The 24,976-nt window shown below is 41.8% G+C and overlaps 1 protein-coding gene across 9 annotated transcripts in view; it reads left to right on the forward strand.

Moving 5' to 3' along the window:
- The first annotated feature begins 1,623 nt into the window (after nucleotides 1–1,623).
- Nucleotides 1,624–24,976, forward strand: part of LOC110493275 (neuron navigator 1) — a 102,482-nt gene continuing 79,129 nt past the window's right edge. For 5 of the 9 annotated variants that reach the window (XM_036950762.1, XM_036950761.1, XM_036950765.1 and 2 more), the window contains exons 1-2: nucleotides 1,624–2,807; nucleotides 22,996–23,098. In XM_036950762.1, coding sequence (XP_036806657.1) covers nucleotides 2,057–2,807; nucleotides 22,996–23,098 — 854 coding nt within the window. In that variant the 5' untranslated portion in view covers nucleotides 1,624–2,056. The remainder of the gene's footprint in view (nucleotides 2,808–22,995; nucleotides 23,099–24,976) is intronic. The other 4 variants (XM_036950758.1, XM_036950759.1, XM_036950763.1 and 1 more) reach the window with 1 other exon arrangement.

The following is a 24,976-nucleotide window of genomic DNA, read 5'->3' on the forward strand; positions in this document are numbered from 1 at the left end:
CATACTATAGACATACATATGTCTGCAAAAAGAATCATGAGTATGTATGCCAAATATATTGTACTATGTTACTGTTATAGAACATGGAGAGGCTAATGAATCGGGGCATGTGTGATCAGAAAGCCTCCTGGCTGGTGAAGCGGCCCTCATTTTCCATGGTGCATACATGTGCTGTGGAGCATTGCAGAGTTCTCTTGAGAGATATGTGTGCGTGTGGAATATCATTAAAGAGGCTGCAGTAAGGGAGGGTCTTAAAAGAGCTCATCACTCCGTGTTATTTTATTTATTCACTATTCATACAAATTATGCTATTCGAAATATCTATTTTAGAGATCTGTCTCAAGACAAAATAAATACATTAATTAAATAATCGAGAAGCACAATTAGTGGAGCTAAAATAGCATTCAGAGTAAATGAAAGTACACATGATCTAAGGGGAGGGGATGAAACAGACAGTAATTATGCTGGTTGAGTAATTGCAGTGCTATACTTAACTTGCATACTAAGAGAGTCTGGTTTGGATGCTGTTCCCTGGGTTTAGTGCTTATGCTGCCTGCATTTCTTTCCAAAGTGTGCTAACACATCTTATAGTATTACCTCTGATATGTACCTGATATTCAATTGGATATTGTTGAATCAGATTGTGCCGAGTTGTGCTTATTTTATTGAATCCCGGAGAAACAAACAAGTAATTAACAGGTTAACTGTGTAATTACCATTTTACCACGCCATTACCTAGTTATTTCTGTAGTGTAAAATGAAGTGCTGCCTCATGGTATAGGGTGTGTCCTCTTTCACACTGCTGAGACCCATTTACACTCATCCAGGCGGGATACTGTATAGTGTATAGTGTATACTGTATACTGTACTGTGTAGTGAAAGAGGACCTGACTTGAAAACCTCCATACTGTATACAGCTGCCAAAATATCAGCACGTTGTTTAGTTTGTTTACCATCAATCATTTTTGATACATGCGTAATATTATCAATCTATTTATTCAATTTGTTTTGTGAATAAGCAGGTAATGTCCATATTCAATGATGACTTACACATGATGTTGGTACAGTATGGGACATACTGATGTGATAGTGATGCACTGTGAAACCTATCGGACAGCATTGCTATTATATCATAGAAACATAATTAGACTAGTGTTCCATTTAAGTAAAAAGCTGATAACACTCAGTAGATTTAAATATATGATTTATTTTGATTAAAACAAGGGTTAGGCAATAAGGCAGCTCAGACAGGATAAACAGATAAGCTGGATGTTCCAGTTGTTGAGAGCTTTTGGACACAGATTTCCTCACCATTTCCACATTTCCACACCAGTAAATCATGCATAATTGTGTGTGCGAAGAACGTGCCTGAAGAAAGGGAGGTGGGAAGAACAAAGGGTTAGAGAGAGAGACGAGAGCATGTGATAACAAGCCTGTGATCAAAATAATGCTGTCCAGTTTTAAAAAATGTCATGTTTATCATTTCTCATCACCCCCTTACATTTCACACATTCTGCTGAGGCAGAGCGAAGCATCTTTAAATGCAACAGAGGAGGAGTAAGGGAGGAGGGATGGAGAAAGGGGGTAGGAGGAGGAGGAGGAGGAGGAGGATAGATGACAGGCAGAGGAAGGAGGAGGGATTGTGGTTGCGTCTGGTGCTATTGTCATTCTGCTGTTGTGCGCTTCAGCGGCAGGAGGGACTGCTGAAAGGAGGAGTAGAAAACAGAGCCAGGGAGGACAGAGAGAGAGAGAGAGAGAGAAAGAGAGAGAGAGAGAGAGAGAGAGAGAGAGAGAGGACAGGGAAAGAAAGAATAGAAAGGAGAGCCTGGGCAGCACTGCAACAGCTGCTGCAGCAGTCTGTCAGGCGGACAGAGAGAGGCAGAGGGAATGAGGAGAGGAAAAAATGAATAATCTATCTGCAAAGAAGAGCAAAGATCCAAGGACTGTGCCTTGTTAGCCTTTTCTTGTTTTCTCCTGAAAGGATAAGGGGACTGAAAGGAAGTCTATTTTTCTCTCTCCTTGCTGATGCTTTTTGAAATGCTCTCATGCAGGAGGCATGCTCAGAAGTAGCGTGAAAGGAGGCAGAGAAGGAGATTTAAAGATGGAAAGGGCGGAAAGGGCGGAAAGCACCAAAACGTACGGCCAAGCCGAGGGCAAAGCTGTTGGCATGGCAGCCAAGAGGGGCAAGTCAGGGGTGCCCCAGAGCGCCCAACGAGGGGAACTGAGGGTGTACCGTGCAGGTAGCTCTGAGGGGCGGCTTCCAGTGTCCTCCTCACTCCGCAAGCAGAGGTCCATGACCAACCTGGCCGTGCTCACCGATGCAGAGAAAAAGATACACCTCTACGAGCCCAAGTGGTGTGATGACATGGCCAAGCCTGGAGCAGGACCCCTCAAGGCAGGCAAGCCCAAGCTGGCAGGAGGGGGTGGCGGTGGCGGACGAGGGGGCGCGCCACTCTCACGCAACCTCTCCAAGTCAGAGCACTCTCTCTTCCAGGGCAAACCCAAAACCTTCAGCCCATTGGCGGCTCCTTCTGGTCTGGTCAGACCCAGTCAGAGCCGGATCCCCCGGGCGCCGTATGCAGAGGTGAAGCCCCTGAGTAAAGCCCCTGAGGACGGAAAATCTGATGATGAGATTCTCTCCAGCAAGGCCAAGGCTGCCAGCAAGAAGCAGGCAGTGGGAGCTTCTGTGGAGTCAGAGGCCAAGAGCCAAGGGGATGGGAGCCAATCCTCCTTCCTCAAGGTGGATCCAGAGCTGGTAGTGACTGTCCTGGGTGACCTGGAGCAGCTTCTCTTCAGCCAGATGCTGGGTGAGTAAAACCAACTTTTTCTCTCCTGCAGACCTCTACCTGCCTGTCGAACCTGGCTGTGTGTCTGTTGCTCTCTACAGCACAAAACAAAAACGCCCCTCTCTCCTCTCGATGCCTCTCCCCATCAGCACGCCCCCTTACTACAGCTGTCACTAACACCTGCTTGCTACTGCAGTCCTCATTGTCCCTGAATGGAGCTAATCTTGCTGGGTATCGATTGAGATGAACTCCAGGGGTTGTATACCGTCTCGCAGTGTTCGTATTGTATGCACTTGAAAAGCTTTCTCTTGAATGCTGCCCCAGATTTGGCATTTTGTTTTAAAGCCGTATCCTGATTATTGTGAAGCATGGGGGTTTTGATCAGTTACTGCAGGTGGTGGTGGACAATACCTCCATTGTTTGCGTTTAGGTTATTGTTTCTAATATCCTACGGGCTGTTCTCTGGCGTGTGAAGCATGATGTCATTGATTGTGTGTATAAGGTTGTTTCCTGAGATCTATTCCGTCTCAGCTCTAGTCTGCTGCAGTGGGTTGACCAACCAGCTAGGCCCTCAGTGATCCTGCAGCTCTCTTTATGCTCCATGTAGAGATATATGTGAATGGTTCCAGAAAATAGGACCTGGGAAATAAACTGAGCCATATTGAATTGATTTTAAGTTCCCTGTGAGACAGATATTTAGACTCCTTCCAGCCCCATTCATCCGTGGCCATTGACAGATGGTGCCCACACTGTCTATATGGGAAGTAAAATAGCCAGGAGTGGCTGGGCTTCTCTGGTACTCTAGGTATCTCAGTAAATCTACAAGCTCTTTGTTTTCAACCAGGTGTATAAAGAAGATAGAGTAGCATGATATAATGTGTAAATGTCATTGACTGAATACAGCACATTTTGAACAGAATAGCTTTATTTTTCTGAAACATACAGTGCAGTGTAATGTTTCTGACAGGTTTTATACTGACCAGAGGTATATGTTGATCACTGGATTGCTTCCTTTGAAATATATTTATTGGCCTCTGGCTTTGCATCTCATTATCCCAAATGAGTACATTTGATTAGTGTGTTGAGTTAATTGACTTTGACATTGATCAGAAACAAGAGCACATCAGTTTTAGCTTAAGACCAAGAACCAAATATCCAACTCAAACCTTGTTGTCTTCCTCTGACTGTCCTACATCCCACTGTACTCTAGTTTGTGAATCAGCTGCTGAATTGTTGACCTCATTTTAAATTGTGCCGCTGGCTTTATTAGATTGCCAATTTCAAGTACCACACCCCAAGGGATCAGGGATCCAGTCTAGAAGCACGGTTTCTACTGTTCCTAAAGTCTTGCTTCGATACTGCAGTTTAACTGAAACAAGGCCCAGAATGACAATTTCTATAGACGGACACATAGAGTTCCACAGTATGAGTCATAATACCCATAAAGCAGTCAAACAGGGAAATGGTTCCAATAATTTTTCCACCATAAATTTTTCCCATAAGGGATTTTAGAAACACTTAAAATAAGGGCTGCATTTCGTACAGATTTCCCCTTGCGTAAATTCTTCATAACCGTGTAAATCTCTCTAGGACAAGGTCAGTTTTATCAATATATTTGCTTCTAATGTGCTAATGGGGCTATCAAAAGAAACTACAAAATGCCATGATGATCTGGACGAGACTGCCGAATTGAAGCAAAGGTAAGAATCTCTGGATTAGCTATCTAACGTTAGCTAAATGTAGTAATTAATACATTGGCAAAGTTTCTCAAAATGGACAATTCTGTGAACTGTCCTGTGCAAGTTTTAAATTCCTCCTTTAAAAGTTGGGTCATACTGCGGCACACCTTGTGTGTTGCCGCAGCATTCTGTGGCAAGTCATTTAATTGTCAGCCATTTTTTCTGTTACTGCAAGTTATTGATAGTTTGACCACCAGAGGGCATCTTTGAGAAGCATTTGATAGTATTCCTTATTGGCATTACCAGAGAATTTAAATCCTTTTTTATAATAACATAGTATATGGGATTGATTTTAAGAAATTTGGCTTAATTAATTTGAATAATATTATGGTGTTTCTATTCAGAGAAAAATGAAAAACAAAACCCTCACGGTTTCCATTAGGATGGAATGGAAAATATGGCGCTGTACAACGTGACGGTTGAGAGAAGGCTACAGGATTGGAGGATTCTAAATAGTTTACCTTCATTAGACAACTTTGTTACAATATTTCTGTAGATCAGTGATATTTATTCCCATAGTAATTCATTACGGATCCATAACTAAATAAACATTTTCATTTTGAAAGAGTTTTTTTTATCATTATTTTATTAACGAAATGTATTTATTTGTTTGTTAGGCTATTGTGCAGTCTACAATACATACCATAGTAAACATGGGACAGTGCCTAATTCCTTACTTAAAACCTGTTGATGCGAGGAGTTCCTCTAGAGGAACACCTCCCCCCCCGTTCAGCTCAAACCGTGGCGCATGGAACGCAAAAATATTCTTAGAAATATTTAACCTCCACACATTAACAAGTCCAATAGCTCAAATGAAAGATAAACACCTTGTTCATCTACCCAGCATGTCAGATTTTTTAAATGTTTTTTACGGCGAAAACACACCACATATTTATATTAGACCACCACCGAAACCAAGACAAGCGGCAGCCATTTTGTCCCAGAAAATATAAAATTATAAAAGCAGGATTAAAAAATAAATCGCTCACTAACCTTTTGAAAATCTTCATCAGATGACAGTAATAGGACATGTTACACAGTACATTTTTTTTTTCAATAATATGCCATGTATATCCATAAATGTCCATTTACAATGTGCTCATGTTCAGAAATTACTCAAAAATGCCCGCAGGAAATCTAGGTAGCTCGGCAAGATGACGTAAATAGACATCATAAACTTTGGCTAAATATACATGTTCTACATATAGTTAGAAAGATACACTGCTTCTTTATGCAACCGCTTTGGTACATTTATTTTTAACGTTACAGAAATCGCACACTATTCAATTTGCTGAGACGGCGCTCAGATATAAGCTACATTTCTCCGTAATGTTGGAGTCAACAGAAACACAGATTTAAGCATAAATATTCCCTTACCTTCGATGGTCTTCGTTCAGAATGTTCTGGAAGGGTTCATACTTACCCAATACATCGTTTGGTTTCAAGTCTTGCGTCTTTGTATTAGCTACAGCTAATAACATCAGCTGAAATGCACCCAAAATGTCCTCTGGTCCGGAAACGTTGCGCATCAAAACTTCAAAATTACATATTATATGTCGACTAAACAGGTCAAACTAAGTGCAGAAGCAAGCTTTATGATGTTTTTAACACACAAAACAAATTTCAATTCAACCGGGCATCGTTTGCTCTTCCCAGGAGTGCTGGAACAAAGGAATGGCTGTGACCAATTCGCGCCCTAACGCACAGGTTTTTTTCTCGCGGCACTTACTCAAATCACTCCCATAGGGCCAATTCTCGCGCGATTTGAACGATTGAACGCTCTACAGAAAGAGGACATCTAGTGGAAGAGATGGAAAGTGTCCCCAGATCCATAAGTGGTCGGGAAGGGTGGGGGCGATGACGTCAAAGTTGCTCCAACTTTCATGACCACAAAAACTAGTTTGGAAGAATGCATGCCCTGTGAGTTCTGCTATACTTACAGACATAATTACAACGGTTTTAGAAGCTTTAGAGTGTTTTCTATCCAATAATAATTATTATATGCATATATTAGCAATTTTTGACATTTTTTTTTTCAGTTTACTAGGGGTACCCAATTTCTCCAAAGGGGGCGTAAATCTGCCATGCCCTCAAAGAGATAAGGGAGAGCAGGCCATGTCTGTACTACAGAATGCAGGGCATGCGGGAGACCGACGTTATTTCATAGTTGTGATGTCTTCACTATTATTCTACAATGTAGAAAATGGTAAATACAGAAAAATTGTGGAATGAGTAGGTGTGTCCCATCTTTTGACTGGTCCTTGCTTAATTCATTTGATTAATATTATGGCGTTTCTTTTCAATGAAAACCAAAAAACCCTCTGGGTTTCTGTTAGGATGGAACGGAAAATATGGCGCTGTACCACGTGACGGTCAGCAGTACAGTACTGGGCTATTTAGCTAAAAAAAATCCCTGTGTCATGCAGATGAGAGACCAGGGTTCAAATCCCCGGTGGGGAGGAAGGAGTAGACTTCTCTCAGAGTCCCCATGCTTGTCTCAGAGCAGCACAAAATGGTGCTAAAGTAATTGTAGGCTTTTGCTTCTAACTTCAATTGATAAAGTGTTTTTAGCCACAATCGGGTTAACCACAATTGATACATTTGGGCACAATCGATAGTGTGCTGGACTTCGCTTGTTTCATTAAATTATTATGCTGGTCTCAGAGCAAATAGCCTGGATTGTTAGCCCATTTCGTTCCTCGCTCTCTTCCATGCGTCATTCAGCACGATTGTGGGCGTGCTGGGAGGATGTACTGTTTTTTATTCTGTATGTATGAATTACAAATCAGCCTTTACTTAAATCAAGTTTCTAGTCTATTGCATTGTTACAATGTGTAATCATTGATGTCCCAGGAGCAGGAGTGGTAAACACTGTTGAAGTGTATAATTGTAATACATACATGCAGACACAGCATCATTCAAATAATGGAGTTTGATACACCTGGTATTGGATATGGCTGAAAAACAACTTTCTAAATAGCAATTTTTACAAATTAACTTTATGACAAAAACATATGCATATGTTTTTCTCTGCATTAACTAACATATTTTTTGCTTGACTTGTTATGACGTTATAAGTACTTACATTTGCTTCCTCCGTAATGTTTTGTCAGCCATCTTTGCTGAAGAAAGTCACCAGGGACAGTTGGTTCACGTCAATTTTGTCATAGTAACCACTCAATATGATTGGTCATATAAAAATGTTGGGACCCAAATGCATAATGAGTTCTCTAACTCCCCCTTGTGGTGGTCTGGAGCAATAAAGGCGTGGCGCTGAGTTCCTCTAAGTCACGCGGTGAAAGCTCGCAACTTTTAAAGGAGGAACCACTGTACCTGTTAGCAAAGGTGTCAGCAAGAGATGACATGCAGAAACTAGCAGGGATTTGTCGTTTTGCATGATGTCTACTTTGATGCTAATTAGCGTTTTTGAATCTGAGAGTAAATAGAGCAAAATATATTGAAAGTCACCTTGTCAGAGAGAGATTTACACGGTTATCAAAACATCACGCCAGGGTAAGCATACAAGAAACAGACATTATTTAAGTGTTTCTAAAATCCCCTATAGGAAAAATTATTGGAATAATTTCCCTGACTGCAAGATTTTAGGGGTATTATGACACCTCCACTGTGGGATTCTATAGAGAAGTTAGATTAGAACATTTCTAACTAATAAGAAAGAGACATTAGTCACCACCTTCGTGCACAAAACAAAACAACCATTGAGTTATTCAAATAATTGTCGCTGAGGCTGATTTGGTTTTCTCCATCACTCACAGACCATTATATTAAAATGTTATATTATTTCAATGTCTGCCATGTTTTCGGATGGTGTGATGTTGTCGCTGCTCACACTGATCCCTGTATGTATTGTGTGCTAATGCTCGGATGCAACCCGGATATAGACAGTCCATGAATCTGCTTTTGCGAGTGTGAGTACTGTAGATTACGTTGAAAACAATGGTCGGACATCTTGGATGTAGAGACCTCAGTGCCAGACCGTCACTGTTGTTTCATAGGATGCTCATTTTGGGGTGTATTTTTCTCTGCGGGCTTCTGAAAGGGACAGCTCTTCTCTGGACAGTAATTTAAGATGGTACTGGATGGTTTGAGAACATTAGGCCATTGCTTTGACTGGATCTAGAGATTGCTCCAAGGGCGTTAAAGTCTAATGTTAGTGAGCTCTGTCCTGAATCATATACCCTAGAGACTGATTCAAACAAGATAATTGTTCACTCCAATAATCATACTTGCTGTTTAGAATCGCTTCATTTTTATAGCATTTCAATATGTACCTGAATGGCCGTTATTGATATCAAGAGGTTTTATGAACAAGCCAGTCAATGAACATTCCAGCTAGCCAATATCAAAGAAGTCTGTATTTTGCTGACATCCCAGCTAGGCAATATAGGTGTGTTTGTAGATTCACTCTGGCTATCTATTCCAACTTATCGTCTGAATGTGCCAGAGCGCAGAATAACTGATGAATTTACGAACGCCCAGAGCACTGACACTCCAGATTAAATTTACGAAAAACACCCATAGAGATATATTTTGTTGACATCCCCTATCTCAACTTAATGGATACATATTTGCTGATCCGACTTCATGGCCATGCTTCATTAGTTTATATGACGGGAGGTTGACCTCTTGTGCCTGTCACGCTTAGAACCAAGTAAACAGTGTCAGTAAACAATCACATTGTGAACATTGTGAGTCCATTGTGTGTGTATGTGTGTTTACAATCATGCATTTGGTTGCATAGCAACCACTTGTGACACATTTTCAGAAATGCACTCAATTCTCACCCTCCTAGATTTTCCAAGGAATGGAGATTTTAGTTAAAATCCATTGAAGTAATTATTTTAAAATGAGGAAATGTCATTTAAAACATCTGCTTAATGAATGATTTATTATTTTACAGGATTTATTATTTTACAGGATTTTATAATCCCTCATGAGACAGCATTGCAATGAACGAACAGCTTTGTTTCATGAATGGTAAAACCAGGCAGAATTTCAGACAGGATGAACTATCAGATACGAGTCATGACTCGCCTTCCCATGTAATATCAAACAGCCCATGAGAGCAAATATTATAACACACACAATTAAAGCTACAGGCGATTGATTACCTCTGCATGTTTAGAATAAAGGGCAGCTTGACTGAAACGTCAAGCTGTTTGCAGGAGGACTTTTCTTCATTGATGTAACAGACTATAAGGGGTAGGCAATCGTCTATGAGTGTCCAGCACATACAGATAGCATTCTAATTCTATGGTCCAGCACACTTCTCCTTTTTCCATGTCATAACATTCATTACAGAACATGTCTTTCTTTGAGACAATTCCCCTTCCCTACTGCATGGTATACTACAATAGCCCTCCTTATTGGACAGATACATTTATTCATGGTCTTGTGCATTCATAGTCTGCATAATGCAGCAGTAACCCACTTTTCATTAATATTTTTTTTTGCTCATTACAGGAATAATGAAAGGACTGTTTTGATTCGTAAATATAGTCTCTATTTGTGGGACACATCCTATGACTTCATTCTGATTCGGTGGTACAATAGTCCTCTGGATGTCATAATAGACTTATTTATGAAGTCAGTTTGTGTAATGCAACCTCGCTCAATTACCGGAACAACTCATCATAAGAGCTGGAGATAGACTGGTTCTCCCACTATATTACCTCTATTGTACAGAGTGCAACTCTAATGGACAAGCAAGCGGAAGGAACCTCAATAGCAATCGACAATTGCCAGGATTCAACTTATTCAAGAGGAATATAGTAATGTGGACATACTGTTATACATAAAGGGGGCTGGAGAATAAGTGCACATGAACATAACTAAGGGAGATTTGCCTCGTTCTGTATGGCAGATTCAATATGAATTCCTCCAATAACCAAGTCGACGAGGACAGCAGGTCAGGTTGGTAAGCAGAGCTCTGGGTTATTACGACTACTGCGAGAGAACTAGCTGACGGGGCGGAGGCAGCATCCATGAATTATTGCAGTAATTGGCTTGTTGCAGAACGTTACTTCCGTATTTACTAAAAGTGATTCTCAGAGTTTTGCACGTCTTCGCCAGAAGTAAACAACAAAGTTTTGCAGTTTCGCTACGTCACGGTCGCCATAGAGCAGGGTTCCCCGACTTGGTCCTCGGGGTACCCTAACACTACACAGCTGATTCAAATAATCAACTAATCATCAAGCTTTGATCATTTGAATCAGTTGTGTAGTGTTACGGCAAAAAAACAAAACGTGCACTCCTTGGGGTCCCGAGGACCGAGTTTGGGAAACGCTGCCATAGAGCCCATTGGATGTGAACAGTCATGCAAGCCCTCCATGACTGTGACAATAGCATTCACTGCCATAGAGTAGCGGTGAAATAGGTATGTAGGGTATAATGGGTGCGGCAAACCCAGTGGTGTAAAGTAATTAAATAAAAATATTTTAAAGTACTACTACTACTTTTACGTTTACTTCACTACATTCCTAAAGAGAGTAATGTATGTTTTACTCCATACATTTTACTTGACAACCAAAACTACTAATTTAAAGGTTACATTTTGAATGCTTAGTAGGGCAGGAAAATGGTCCAATTCACACACCTATCAAGAGAACATCCCTGGTCATCCCTACTGCCTGATCTGGTGGATTCACTAAACAAACATGCTTTGTTTGTAAATTATGTCTGAGTGTTGGAGTGTTCCCCTGGCTTTCTATGAATATATATATTTTTTTTTTAAATGGTGCCATCTGATTTGCTTCATATACAGAATTTTAAATTATTTATACTTTTCCTTTGGATACTTAATGTAAGCTTATTTGAGTAATTACATTTCATTTTGATACTTAATTATATTTAAAACCAAATACTTTTTGACTTTTACTCAAGTAGTATTTTATTAGGTGCCTTTGACTTGACTCATTTTCTATTTCTACAATTGGGTACTTTGTCTACCACTGGGCAAACCTATCTGGTCATGCTGTTCCACTGGGAGAACATTTTAAACACTCTCATGGCACTGGAGACAATTGATAATGGAAGAGTGTGTACACACAGATGAAATAGAAGAAAGTGATGGGATTTATTTTGCTGTAGGATTTCTCAACCCTTGCTCTCATCGAGTTTGGAAGAAGGTACCATTATATTGTGCGATAACCAAATGCTAGTGTCCTATTTCCTATCCTCTGGGCTGTTTGTAGAGTTGGAGTGGGGTGTTTGTAGAGTTGGAGTGGGGTGTTTGTAGAGTTGGAGTGGGGTGTTTGTAGAGTTGGAGTGGGGTGTTTGTAAAGTTGGAGTGGGGTGTTTGTAGAATTGGAGTGGGCTGTTTGTAGAGTTGGAGTGGGGTGTTTGTAAAGTTGGAGTGGGGTGTTTGTAGAGTTGGAGTGGGGTGTTTGTAAAGTTGGAGTTTGGTATTTGTAAAGTTGGAGTGGGGTGTTTGTAGAGTTGGAGTGGGGTGTTTGTAGAGTTGGAGTGGGGTGTTTGTAGAGTTGGAGTGGGGTGTTTGTAGAGTTGGAGTGAGGTGTTTGTAGAGTTGGAGTGGGGTGTTTGTAAAGTTGGAGTGGGGTGTTTGTAGAGTTGGAGTGGGCTGTTTGTAGAGTTGGAGTGGGGTGTTTGTAAAGTTGGAGTTTGGTGTTTGTAAAGTTGGAGTGGGGTGTTTGTAGAGTTGGAGTGGGGTGTTTGTAGAGTTGGAGTGGGCTGTTTGTAGAGTTGGAGTGGGGTGTTTGTAGAGTTGGAGTGGGCTGTTTGTAGAGTTGGAGTGGGGTGTTTGTAAAGTTGGAGTTTGGTGTTTGTAAAGTTGGAGTGGGGTGTTTGTAGAGTTGGAGTGGGGTGTTTGTAGAGTTGGAGTGGGCTGTTTGTAGAGTTGGAGTGGGGTGTTTGTAGAGTTGGAGTGGGCTGTTTGTAGAGTTGGAGTGGGCTGTTTGTAGAGTTGGAGTGGGGTGTTTGTAGAGTTGGAGTGGGCTGTTTGTAGAGTTGGAGTGGGGTGTTTGTAGAGTTGGAGTGGGCTGTTTGTAGAGTTGGAGTGGGGTGTTTGCTGTGGGAAACAATATAAAGGCCAATCACTGCCATTCTATCTTCTTCTCAGTGAACAGGCTAATCTATTGAGTGGACCTTAAAGGGACGAACTGTCACATAAGTCTTGATTAACTAATCTATACACCTTCATCCTGTCTGTCTTAGAGCCGAGAGCACTGAACAGATGAATTTAGCAATCTGTTAATTATTCTGCTCCCTCATTTTCTTTTTTTACGGAAAAGTAATAATTTAAACAGTAGGTGAAGAGTTGTGGAGATTTATATGACATTCATAATGTCCGTGGTCTTTCCATTGAGATCTGCTTTAGCGTTGTATCTGTCTGTGTGTGAGTGAGGTGGATTTCCCTCCCTCTCACAGATCACTGCAATGCAGGGCACCAGGGACCTGTCAATCACTTTAGCATGTATTTCCTCAGCAGATGTGGTGCGTAGCCTGCCTGCCTGCATGCATGTCTGCTATTTGGTTTGCTGGCTGCCTCAGCTTCCTGTTTTGGGCCTATATGAAGGTCACTAGCATTTACCCCCTTTGGTGTCTGCCACTAGAAAGAGATGGATGTTTTCCTTATAGCTCTATTATGGATCTCACATCTTGACAGTAGGTCCATGGCACTGGTGCTCTGAGTTTGTGAAAAGTGATAGATGACATGAAGTACATACATTTTATGGTTAGGATGATATTAAATCAAATGGCATCATAGATTGAATTGGCAAATACATTCAATGTTAACTTCTTTGACTATACATGCCATGAGTGGAAATAATATCAAATAATATCAAAACGATAAGGCTAGCTAGAATTAACCAATAAGGGTGTGGTATATGGCCAATATACCAGGGCAATGGGATGTTCTTATGTGCGATGCAGGGTGGAGTGCCTGGATACAACCCTTAGCCGTGGTATATTGGCCATATACCACAAACCTCCGAGGTGCCTTATTGCTGATTACCACGTAATTAGAGAAGTACATAGCCATTTTTTTGTCATACCCATGGTGTACAGTCGGATACACCATGTCTTTCAGCCAAACAGCATTCAGGGCTCGAACCTCCCAGTTTATAATCTCCTTTAGATCACATTCACCATTTCCATAATCATTATTTTTACTGTAAAGATCCAATATATCAGCAGGCTTTGTAGGGTTAAAAGTAAATAAATAACTCTTCATGCTCTGTCAGACTAATGGGGCCTTCTTAAAGGGTGTGTCTGTTGTGAGGCTAAATACTAAGGAGGATGGATGAATGCTATGGAAAGGTGCTTGTCACAGCTATTTGCAAAATGGTGGTGAAGTCCATCTAAACTGTTTTTTAAGGAGATAGCTAGGCTATATCAGTTTGAGCTGATGTAAGCTGATATGAACCCAGGTGTAACCTTAAATTGTTTGAAATACTGAGTGCTGCAGAGATGCTTATTTTCAATTCAGTGATGCTGAAAAGGATCAGACAGTGTAATTACACATGCTTAAAACAGCTGAATGAGAGTATACATTTAGCTTACAATAGCATTTCTCAGAACATTAACATGACATACATGTTTCTGTATCCACAAAGAGGTGTGAAAGGCCATGTATTTCTATTTAATGCTGCATACTAATTTACTCTTCAAGTTCTACTGCATTGTTCTACTGCATTGCCTCAGAGTCAGGGTGCAAAATAGGAGGGGGCCAGGGGGATCAGCTCCCCTAAATGCAACAAAAGTCAAACTTGGAGGGGTCTCTAAATCATGCTAATTTAACTATTCTCCTATGTCTTTAAAATGCAGTGCTAAATATGTTTTACAGTGGTAAATGTTTTTTTGAAAGCTTCCAAATTAATTGAACACCCCCACCTTTCTATCGTACTTCCAGCGCCGACAGAGATGGCCGCCTCACTTTGCGTTTCTAGGAAACCATGCAGTATTTTGTTTTTTTATGTGTTATTTCTTACAATGTTACCCCAGAAAATCTTAGGTTTTATTACATACAGTCGGGAGGAACTATTGGATGTAATAGCAAAGTTAACTCACCAACAATACGACCAGGAATACAACTTTCCCGAAGCGGATCTGGCCTACCACCCAGGACAATGGATCGGATCCCAGCCGGCGACCCAAAACAACGGCGCCGTAGAAGGGGCAGACGGAGCGGTCTTCTGGTCAGGCTCCATAGACGGGCACATCACGCACCGCTCCCGAGCATACTACTCGCCAACGTCTCTTGACAACAAGGTAGACAAAATCAGAGCAAGGGTTGCCTTCCAGAGAGACATCAGAGACTGTAACGTTCTTTGTTTCATGGAAACATGGCTCACTCGAGACACGCTATTTGAGTTGATACAGCCACCTGGGTTCTTCACGCATCACGCCGACAGAAATAAGCATCTCTCTGGTAAGAAGAAGGGCGGGGGTGTATGCCTTATGATTAATGAGACGTGGTGTGATCATAACAACATACAGGAACTCAAATCCTTTTGTTCACCTGACTTAGAATTCCTCACAATCAAATGCCGACCGCATTATCTACCAAGACAATTCTCTTCGATCATATTCACAGTTGTGTATATCCCCCCCAAGCAGAGACATCGATGGCCCTGAAAGAACTTAATTCGACTCTATGTAAACTGGAAACCACATATCCTGAGGCTGCATTTATTGTAGCTGGGGATTTTTAACAAGGCTAATCTGAAAACAAGGCTCCCTAAATTATATCAGCATATCGATTGTGCTACCAGGGCTGGCAAAACCCTAGACCATTGTTATTCTAACTTCCGCGAAGCATATATGGCCCTCCCCCGCCCTCCCTTTGGAAAAGCTGACCACGACTCCATTTTGTTGCTCCCAGCCTACAGACAGAGACTAAAACAAGAAGCTCCCGAGCTCAGGTCTGTTCAACGCTGGTCCGACCAATCGGATTCCACGCTTCAAGATTGCTTCGATCACGTAGACTGGGTTATGTTCCGAATTGCAGAGAACAACAACATTGATGAATACGCTGATTCGGTGAGCGAGTTTATTAGCAAGTGCATCAGTGATGTTGTACCCACAGTGTCTATTTAAACATTCCCCAACCAGAAACCGTGGATTGCTGGCAGCAATCACGCAAAACTGAAAGTGCAAACCACTGCTTTAAATCAGAACAAGGTGACCGGAAACATGACCGAATACAAACAGTGTAGCTATTCCCTACGCAAGGCAATCAAACAATCTAAGCGTCAGTATAGAGACAAAGTGGAGTCGACTCCCGCTACCAAAACCTGCGGGCTCTCTTCCACTGTAGCCAACATGAGTAAAACATTTAAACATGTTAACCCTCGCAAGGCTGCAGGCTCAGACGGCATCCCCGGCTGCATCCTCAGAGCATGCGCAGACCAGCTGGCTGGTGTGTTTACGGACATATTCAATCAATCCTTATCCCAGTCTGCTGTTCCCACATGCTTCAAGAGGGCCACCATTGTTCCTGTTCCCAAGAAACTAAGATAACTGAACTAAATGACTACAGCCCTGTAGCACTCACTTCCGTCATCATGAAGTGCTTTGAGAGACTAGTCAAGGACCATATCACCTCCAACCTACCTGACACCCTAGACCCACTCCAATTTGCTTACCGCCCAAATAGGTCCACAGACGACGCAATCGCCATCACACTGCACACTGCCTTAACCCATCTGGACAAGAGGAATACCGATGTAAAAATGCTGTTCATCAATTACAGCTCAGCATTTAACACCATAGTACTCTCCAAACTTGTCAATAAGCTAGAGAACCTGGCTCTCGACCCCGCCCTGTGCAACTGGGTCCTGGACTTCCTGAGGGCACCCCCAGGTGGTGAGGGTAGGTAACAACATCTCCACTCCGCTGATCCTCAAGACTGGGTCCCCACAAGGGTGCGTTCTCAGTGTTCTCCTGTACTCCCTGTTCACCCACGACTGCGTGGCAATGCACACCTCCAACTCAATCATCAAGTTTGCAGACGACACAAGAGTGGTAGGCTTGATTACCAAAAACGACGAGACAGCCTACAGGGAGGAGGTGAGGGCCTTCAGAGTGTGGTGTCAGGAAAATAACCTCACACTCAATGTCAACAAAACAAAGGAGATGATTGTGGACTTCAGGAAACAGCAGAGGGAGCACCTCCCTATCCACATCCACGGGACAGCATCTTGTCGGCGGTATCACCGCCTGGTACGGCAACTGCTCCGCCCATAACCGTAAGGCTCTCCAGAGGGTAGTGCAAACCGGGTGCAAACTACCTGCCCTCCAGGACACCTACACTACCCGATGTCACAGGAAGGCCAAAAAGATCATCAAGGACAACAACCACCGGAGGGAGCCATGATAGCGTGTTCACCCCGCTATCATCCAGAAGGCGAGGTCACTACAGGTGCATCAAAGTGGGGACCGAGAGACTGAAAAACAGCTTATTTCTCAAGGCCATCAGACTGTTAAACAGCCACCACTAACATTGAGTGGCTGCTGCCAACATACTGACTCAACTCTAGCCACTTTAATAATGGAAAAATTGATGTAATCAATTTATCACTAGCCACTTTATATAATGCTTACACACCATACATTACTCATCTCATATGTATATACTGTAGTCTATACCATCTACTGCATCTTGCCTATGCCGTTCGGGCATCACTCATTCATATATTTTTCTGTACATATTCGTATTAATTCCTTTCCACTTGTATGTTTTAGGTAGTTGTTGTGAAATTGTTAGGTTATATTACTTGTTAGATATTACTGCATGGTCGGAACTAGAAGCACAAGTATTTCACTACACTCGCATTAACATCTGCTAACCATGTGTATGTGACAAATACATTTGATTTGATTTGGTTTAAAACATGTATTTCTACGTGGCTGGACAAACCGCCACCCTGTTCAGGAATGGTATACGTCCTATAGGTTGCTGAATTTCGGGCCTCAGCTGAGTTACCTTAAACGGATAGATTTTACTTTGTACTTCCACATGTTCCCAATTTGTTTGCCATGCGTCCTTGATTAAAAAAATCCTTTATTCCAATGCATTAGATTAGTATTGGTTGAGTTATCATTGTTTGCTTTTGTCAGTCAGCTGTGTAGAGCGCTCGTTGTTTTGTTTTTCAGGGCGTGCATTTATTGGTATTCTCCATGCTTTCTGTCGCCACAAGAAGTAGACCATATATTTATATATATATATATTTATTTTTTATTTTCTATCGATATTTGTTTTCTTTCCTGGATCAGCTGATGATGGTCGGCAATGTTTACTAGACACCTTGCCTACAGATAGATCTCAATGCACATCCAATCCATCCAACAAGTAGGCTATAAGTTAATGACAGTAGGCCTATATTGGCTATAATTGACTGTTTCGGGTTAGGATCATTTGATTTTTCAATGACATAGGCCTACATTATTTTGGATTTGTGTGTCCATGAGACGTGTTTTCACAGCAAAACATAGTGACATTTTATGTAGGCATAGTTACTTACATGACATTTTCTGAGACCTCCAAGATCCAGGATTCCTACAGAGTTTAAATAAGTTCAGTGTTCTAATGCAATTGTTAATGCTTCACTTGACAAATAATGCGGCCATAAATGTAATTAATGTAATGAAATAAAGGTAGTGTTTTATGACACATGATCTGTGAAGGCTCCAAGCATATTTTACTGTTTACAATGCAATTCATTGTTTCTGTTTCTACACGGTGATTGTGTGATGGCAGGATAAAAACTACAAACAATGTGATATCTTAATGGAGCTTTCAAGACAACTGGGAATCATTACAGTACATCAGTGATCTTCAGGTCGGAATGTTGGAGTTCTAGATAGATGCCCAAGTTTCCGATTTGGAATTCCAAGTTGGATGACCATTTAAAACGTAGCTCGTTTTTTTGCGGTCGTCTTGAACGCACTGAAGTCTGACATTTCTGCATTCCCAGTTGTTTTGAACTCGGCATAAGCAGCTTTATATGAAGCCTGTGTGTGTGTGTGTGTGTGTGTAGCATTGCCTCAGTTGATAGGGTAGGCTACCGCCAGTGGTGCAGGCCCACCTTTTTCTGAAAATGCATTGAAAGTATAGGGAGTGTAACTTTTTCCACCATGACCTGCAATCGGAGTTTACCCACATTTTTCTTTTTAGCACACTAGGCTACATGACTGGATACAGGTAGGCCTGTTTGGTCCATGATAATACACATTGTCATGTAGCCTAGTCTATTACATTGACTGTGTGTGTTATGGTGACCATACCGTTTTTCCTGGGACAGCTTCAGCCCCATTCATGAGTCCCTACTTTTCAGGCTAAAAAAAAGGCAATTTGTTAGCAAGACGCATCATTTAATGTAGGTCGAATCAATGGCATTCGGCGAATGTCATTAAGCACACTTTTTGGTGTTTTGTAACAGTTGATCAAATCAAATCAAATTTATTTATATAGCCCTTCGTACATCAGCTGATATCTCAAAGTGCTGTACAGAAACCCAGCCTAAAACCCCAAACAGCAAGCAATGCAGGTGTAGAAGCACAGTGGCTAGGAAAAACTCCCTAGAAAGGCCAAAACCTAGGAAGAAACCTAGAGAGGAACCAGGCTATGTGGGGTGGCCGGTCCTCTTCTGGCTGTGCCGGGTGGAGATTATAACAGAACATGGCCAAGATGTTAAAATATTCATGAATGACCAGCAAGGTCCAATAATAATAAGGCAGAACAGTTGAAACTGGAGCAGCAGCACAGCCAGGTGGACTGGGGACAGCAAGGAGTCATCATGTCAGGTAGTCCTGAGGCATGGTCCTAGGGCTCAGGTCCTCCGAGAGAGAGAAAGAAAGAGAGAAAGAGAGAATTAGAGAGAGCACACTTAAATTCACACAGGACACCGAATAGGACAAGAGAAGTACTCCAGATATAACAAACTGACCCTAGCCCCCCGACACATAAACTACTGCAGCATAAATACTGGAGGCTGAGACAGGAGGGGCCAGGAGACACTGTGGCCCCATCCGAGGACACCCCCGGACAGGGCCAAACAGGAAGGATATAACCCCACCCACTTTGCCAAAGCACAGCCCCAACACCACTTGATATTATCCATTAATTTTAATGCTGGAATTGTTTTGTAGTAGACAAACATGCACCAGGCAGCTTACTTTTTGAAGGCAATCAGATAATAAAAGGTAATTCATTTTTTACCGTTAAATGACATCTTCACTATTAGGCCCATAAAGGAAATTGTGCATGCGTGCAATCACAGTGTAATTAGCACTCCGCTCAGAATGAAGAACTGATGAATACGGTATATGGCCCATTATTTGAGATGTGTTTCCTCTGCTATGGTTGACTCTCAGCCAACACCTCCAATTAATTCAATAGATTATCATTTTTTCAACTGTCGTGAGGTTTTGCCTGTAGCTATTTTACTGTATAGTAGAAAACGAATGTATCCTCTTCAGTATCTTAGTCAAAGACAAATCCAGTCATTAATTTTAACAAATGAGACATCTCTGCGTTATTGATTTAGGATAGGATGATCATGTCTTGTCCACTGCCCATGCAGTTCCCAATCTCTCTTTGTTTTGCTATAATTTACTATGGATTATTTTTAGCGAGTGTGAGTGCGTGCTTGTGTAGATGGGCAGTGAGGGTGACTGAACACTTGTGTGAAATGTTTATTGTGTTATGATAAAATAATTGCCTAAATATATGCAGGATCATGCACACACATCCTGGTGAATGCGTTTAACCTTTTGGGAGGCTATAGAGCAGGGATATCAAACTCATTCCATTGAGGGCCTAGTGTCTGTAGGTTTTTGGGAAACCCTGCTATAGAGGTTGGAGTTCACACAGAATGTCAGACGTATTCCCTTGGTGGCCACTCCCAGTCATCAGTGTTTCACAGTTAGGGCTGTACCATTCGGGATCCAATAGAGGGGTGTTCCACAGTTGGGGCTGTACCATGTCAGGATCCTGTAAGGGGGTTAGAGCAGCGTTGCCATGGTGAGAATGACGACGGAGGGGATGGCAGCCGTTTTACGGGCTCCTTTTCGCATTGTTTGTAACTCATTTTGTACATAATGCTGCTGCTTATGACCGAAATTACCTTCCGGATATCAGAACAGAGATTACTCACCTCGAAATGGACAAAGATCTTTTCTTTAATGATTCCGATGCAAAAGATATACTGCTTTGTCAAGACAAGACCCAAATCAAATCCAATTTTATTGGTCACATACACATGGTTAGCAGATGTTAATGAGAGTGTAGCGAAAATGCTTGTCATCTGCGTGAGAAGTCGCCAGTGAGGAGGTAAACCACCACTACCCTCCAAATTATTCGCCAACGTACAATCATTGGAAAATAAACTGGACGATCTATGATTAAGACTATGCTACCAACAGGACATTGCAAACTGTAATATCTTATGTTTCACCGAGACGGGGCTGAATGACGACATAGATAATATAGAGCTGGCTGGGTTTTCCGTGCATCAGCAGGACAGAGCAGCTACGTCTGGCAAGACGAGGGGCGGGGGTGTGTGTCTATTTGTCAATAACTGCTGGTGCCCGATGTTTAATATTAAATAAGTCTTGAGGTATTGATCGCCTGGTAGAATATCTCCTTATAAGCTGTAGACCACACTATCTATCAAGAAAATTCACATCTATATTATTCGAAGCCTTCTATTTACCACCACAAACTGATGCTGGCACTGAGACCGCACTAAACTAGCTGTATAAGGCCATAAGCAAACATGAAAATGCTCATCCAGAAGCGATGCTCCTTATGGTTGGGGAGTTAAATCTGTTTTACGTCATTGCTACCAGAATGTCACGTGCAACCAGATGGAAAAAAACTATAGACCACCTTTACTCCACACACAGAGATGCATAAAAAGCTCTCCCTCGCCCTCCATTTGGCAAATCTGACCTATTTTATGTTTTATATAACCTTTCTTTAACTAGGCAAGTCAATTAAGAACAAATTCTTGTTGACAGCCTACACCAGCCAAACCCGGATGATGCTGGGCCAATTGTGCGCCACCTAATGGGACTCCCAATCACGGCCAGTTGTGATACCACGGCCAGTTGTGATACCCTGCCACTAATCAGGCCTTTATGGTAGAGTGGCCAGATGGAAGCCACTCCTCAGTAAAAGGCACAAGACACTCCACTTGGAGTTTGCCAAAAGGCACCTAAGGAACTCTCAGACCACAAGAAACAAGATTCTCTGGTCTGATGAACCCAAGATTGAACTCTTGGGCCTGAATGCCAAGCGTCACGTCTGTTGGAAACCTGCCATCATCCCTACAGTGAAGCATGGTGTTGGCAGCATCATGCTGTGGGGATGTTTTCAGGGACTGGGAGACTAGTCAGGATCAAGGGAAAGATAAATGGAGCAAAGTACAGAGAGATCCTTGATGAAAACCCGCTCCAGAGCATTCATGGCCTCAAACTATGGCGAAGGTTCACCTTCCAGTGGCTTCAGGACAGGTGTCTGAATGGCCTTGAGTGACCCAGCCAGAGCCTGTACTTGAACCCGATCGAACATCTCTGGAGAGATCTGTAAATAGTTGTGCAGCGATGCTCCCAATACAGCCTGACAGAGCTTGAGCGGATCTGCGGAGAAGAATGGGAGAATCTCGCCAAATACAGTTGTAAGCTTGTAGCGTCATACCCAAGAAGACTCTATGCTGTAATCGCTTCCAAAATGTGGAAATAGTCAAGGGGTCTGAATACTTTCTGAATGAATTGTATGGAGACTTTGTATTGCCAAAAATGTTGGGTTAAATACATTTCAGATATAGGACAGACACTTCAGGACTAACTTAATTTTTATATTTTGGGGGACAATCTGTTGTTACATGTAGTGAATCTGTTATTCAATGCATTTTTATGGGCAAATAGCAGTAAAGCCAAACATTTTTTTCATCAAATACATTTTTTATATGTATTGTTTTATACTTCAAGGGGTCTTAAAATTCAAAATCAAATAGCTAATTTATTCTATGTATGATCTTCTTAAATCAAATCCATATTGCGTAGAAGAACCCCACCCTTCCCCTGGCTAAGACAGGGCTTAGACTCTGATGGGTTATGCTTTTAATGAGTGCCATTTATTCAGTACAGTCTAATTCAATCTTTGGGAAATCAACATTATGTTTAATATATTCAATAACTGTAACTCAAATATTTGGGATATCTCAAGGTATAAAGACACAACAGATTAACAGTGATACATGGGATGTGTGAATTCAATTTGTATCTGACCATAGTGACTGGTGTGATGTCCCCACAGACCCAGTCCCACCATAGTGACTGGGGTGATGTCCCCACAGACCCAGAGTCTCACCATAGTGACTGGGGTGAGGTCCCCACAGACCCAGAGTCTCACCATAGTGACTGGTGTGATGTCCACACAGACCCAGAATCTCACCATAGTGACTGATGTAATGTCCCCACAGACCCAGAGTCTCAGAGGAAACGTACGGTGCAGAACGTCCTTGACCTCAGACAGAACCTGGAAGATACCATGTCCAGTCTACGGGGAGCCCAACTCAGCCATGGGTGAGTACATTACCATACACTAAATTCATAGATTATAGTTAAGCAATAAGGCCCGAGGGGGTGTGGTATATGGCCAATATGCCATGGCTATGGGCTGTTCTTATGCACAACGCAACGCATAGTTCCTGGATACAGCCCTTAGCGGTGGTATATTGGCAATATACCACAACCCCCCAAGCTGCCTTATTGCTATTATAAACTGGTTACCAACGTAATTAGAGCAGTAAAATGCATGTTTTGTCATACCTGTGGTATACGGTATGATATACCACAGCTTTTAGCCAATCAGCATTCAGGGCTCCAACCACCCAGTTTATAATAGACAATAAATACTGGGGTGTTTCTGATGTTATGTACTGGTGTGAGTGGGGCATAATGTTAAAGAGCATTCTCCTTTTTTCCATCTGTTTCCATCTCTTTCCATCTGCTCAAACGTTACTTCACTCCCACACATATACAGGTAACGAATTCAAACAGGTGCAGTTAATACAGATAATGAGTGGAGAACAGGGAGGCTTCTTAAAGAAAAACTAACAGGTCTGTGAGAGACGGAATTCTTACTGGTTGGTAGGTGATCAAATACTTACTGTATGTCATGCTTTAAAATGTAAATTAATTACTTAAAAATCATACAATGCGATTTTCTGGATTTTTGTTTTAGATTCCGTCTCTCACAGTTGAAGTGTACCTATGATAAAAAATTACAGACCTCTACATGCTTTGTAAGTAGGAAAACCTGCAAAATATGCAGTGTATCAAATACTTGTTCTCCCCACTGTATATATAATAGTTTCATTGATCACAAGTAGATATGTGTGTGGATTTGTTTGAGACATGTAATATACTCATACACACATGAAACACAATGGACAGATTGATGGAGTACACACGTAATCAATGTTTACACTCAATGTTAACTCTCATCCTCTGTCATCTTGGCAACCTGCCACCTGGTAAACATGTTCTGTCAATCCCTCTTAAACAGACTTTATTTTTCAAGACCATCATGTTCGGTACACGTTTCAGACAGTCTCTATCACTGTGAGACACAAACAATAACAAAAAACACCACAGTTTAGCCCCACAGGATACCGAAGAAACTGGCAGAAACCGAAACATTTGTTAACAAAAAGTCATTCTGCATTCAAAGCCTGTATGCCTGCCATTTTGGCTGCTGCTTATCCCCAGCTCAACAGTATGTGCTCTGCCTACCAATGTTCCTTGCCTTTAGGTCTCTCTGTGAGGTGTGTACTGTTGATGTGCTAGGGGATTCCATCCCAGAAATGAGCTCTGAATTTCCATAGCCCTGGCCTCTAGAGACTGACAGACTGGTCAGTAACTTTACACAAAAACTTTGACCTTGGCCATCGAACTTCTAGGCACTGATCAAAATCTACGATAGGTAACATCCACATTCAGTGCTACTAGTAAATCCTCATCTTCTAATGACTTTAATAGTTCAGCTCCCTGTCATAACTCCCGAACATATACCCTAATGTATGGAATCGTTTGATGTGCATCTATACGTTTTCTCTTCCTCTACTACTCTATTGAAGCTACATTTCAAAACTCTCAAGGAAGTACTGTACTAATGTGAGATAGTTTATCATTTCACTGAAGCATTGCGAGAGTTGGCCTGTCTTTTTTAAACCTTATGCTTTGTGTAGTTCATACATGCATAATCTAATAGCAGAATTACTGTTTAACCTCAATTAGCCACGAAATCCCTAGTTTGAAAGGATTGTTTTTCAGGAAACTGTGCTGCGCCATTTTCCAATTTTTTTTTCCCCCATGTGGGCCAGTCGCGTAGCAATTAGAGGTCTAGTCAATGAGCTTCAGCCCCTCGCCATTTAAGTGACAGCTAGCAAGATGCACAAA

This window comes from Oncorhynchus mykiss, chromosome 17 (assembly GCF_013265735.2).
Source record: "Oncorhynchus mykiss isolate Arlee chromosome 17, USDA_OmykA_1.1, whole genome shotgun sequence".
In the NCBI taxonomy this organism is placed as follows: domain Eukaryota; kingdom Metazoa; phylum Chordata; class Actinopteri; order Salmoniformes; family Salmonidae; genus Oncorhynchus; species Oncorhynchus mykiss.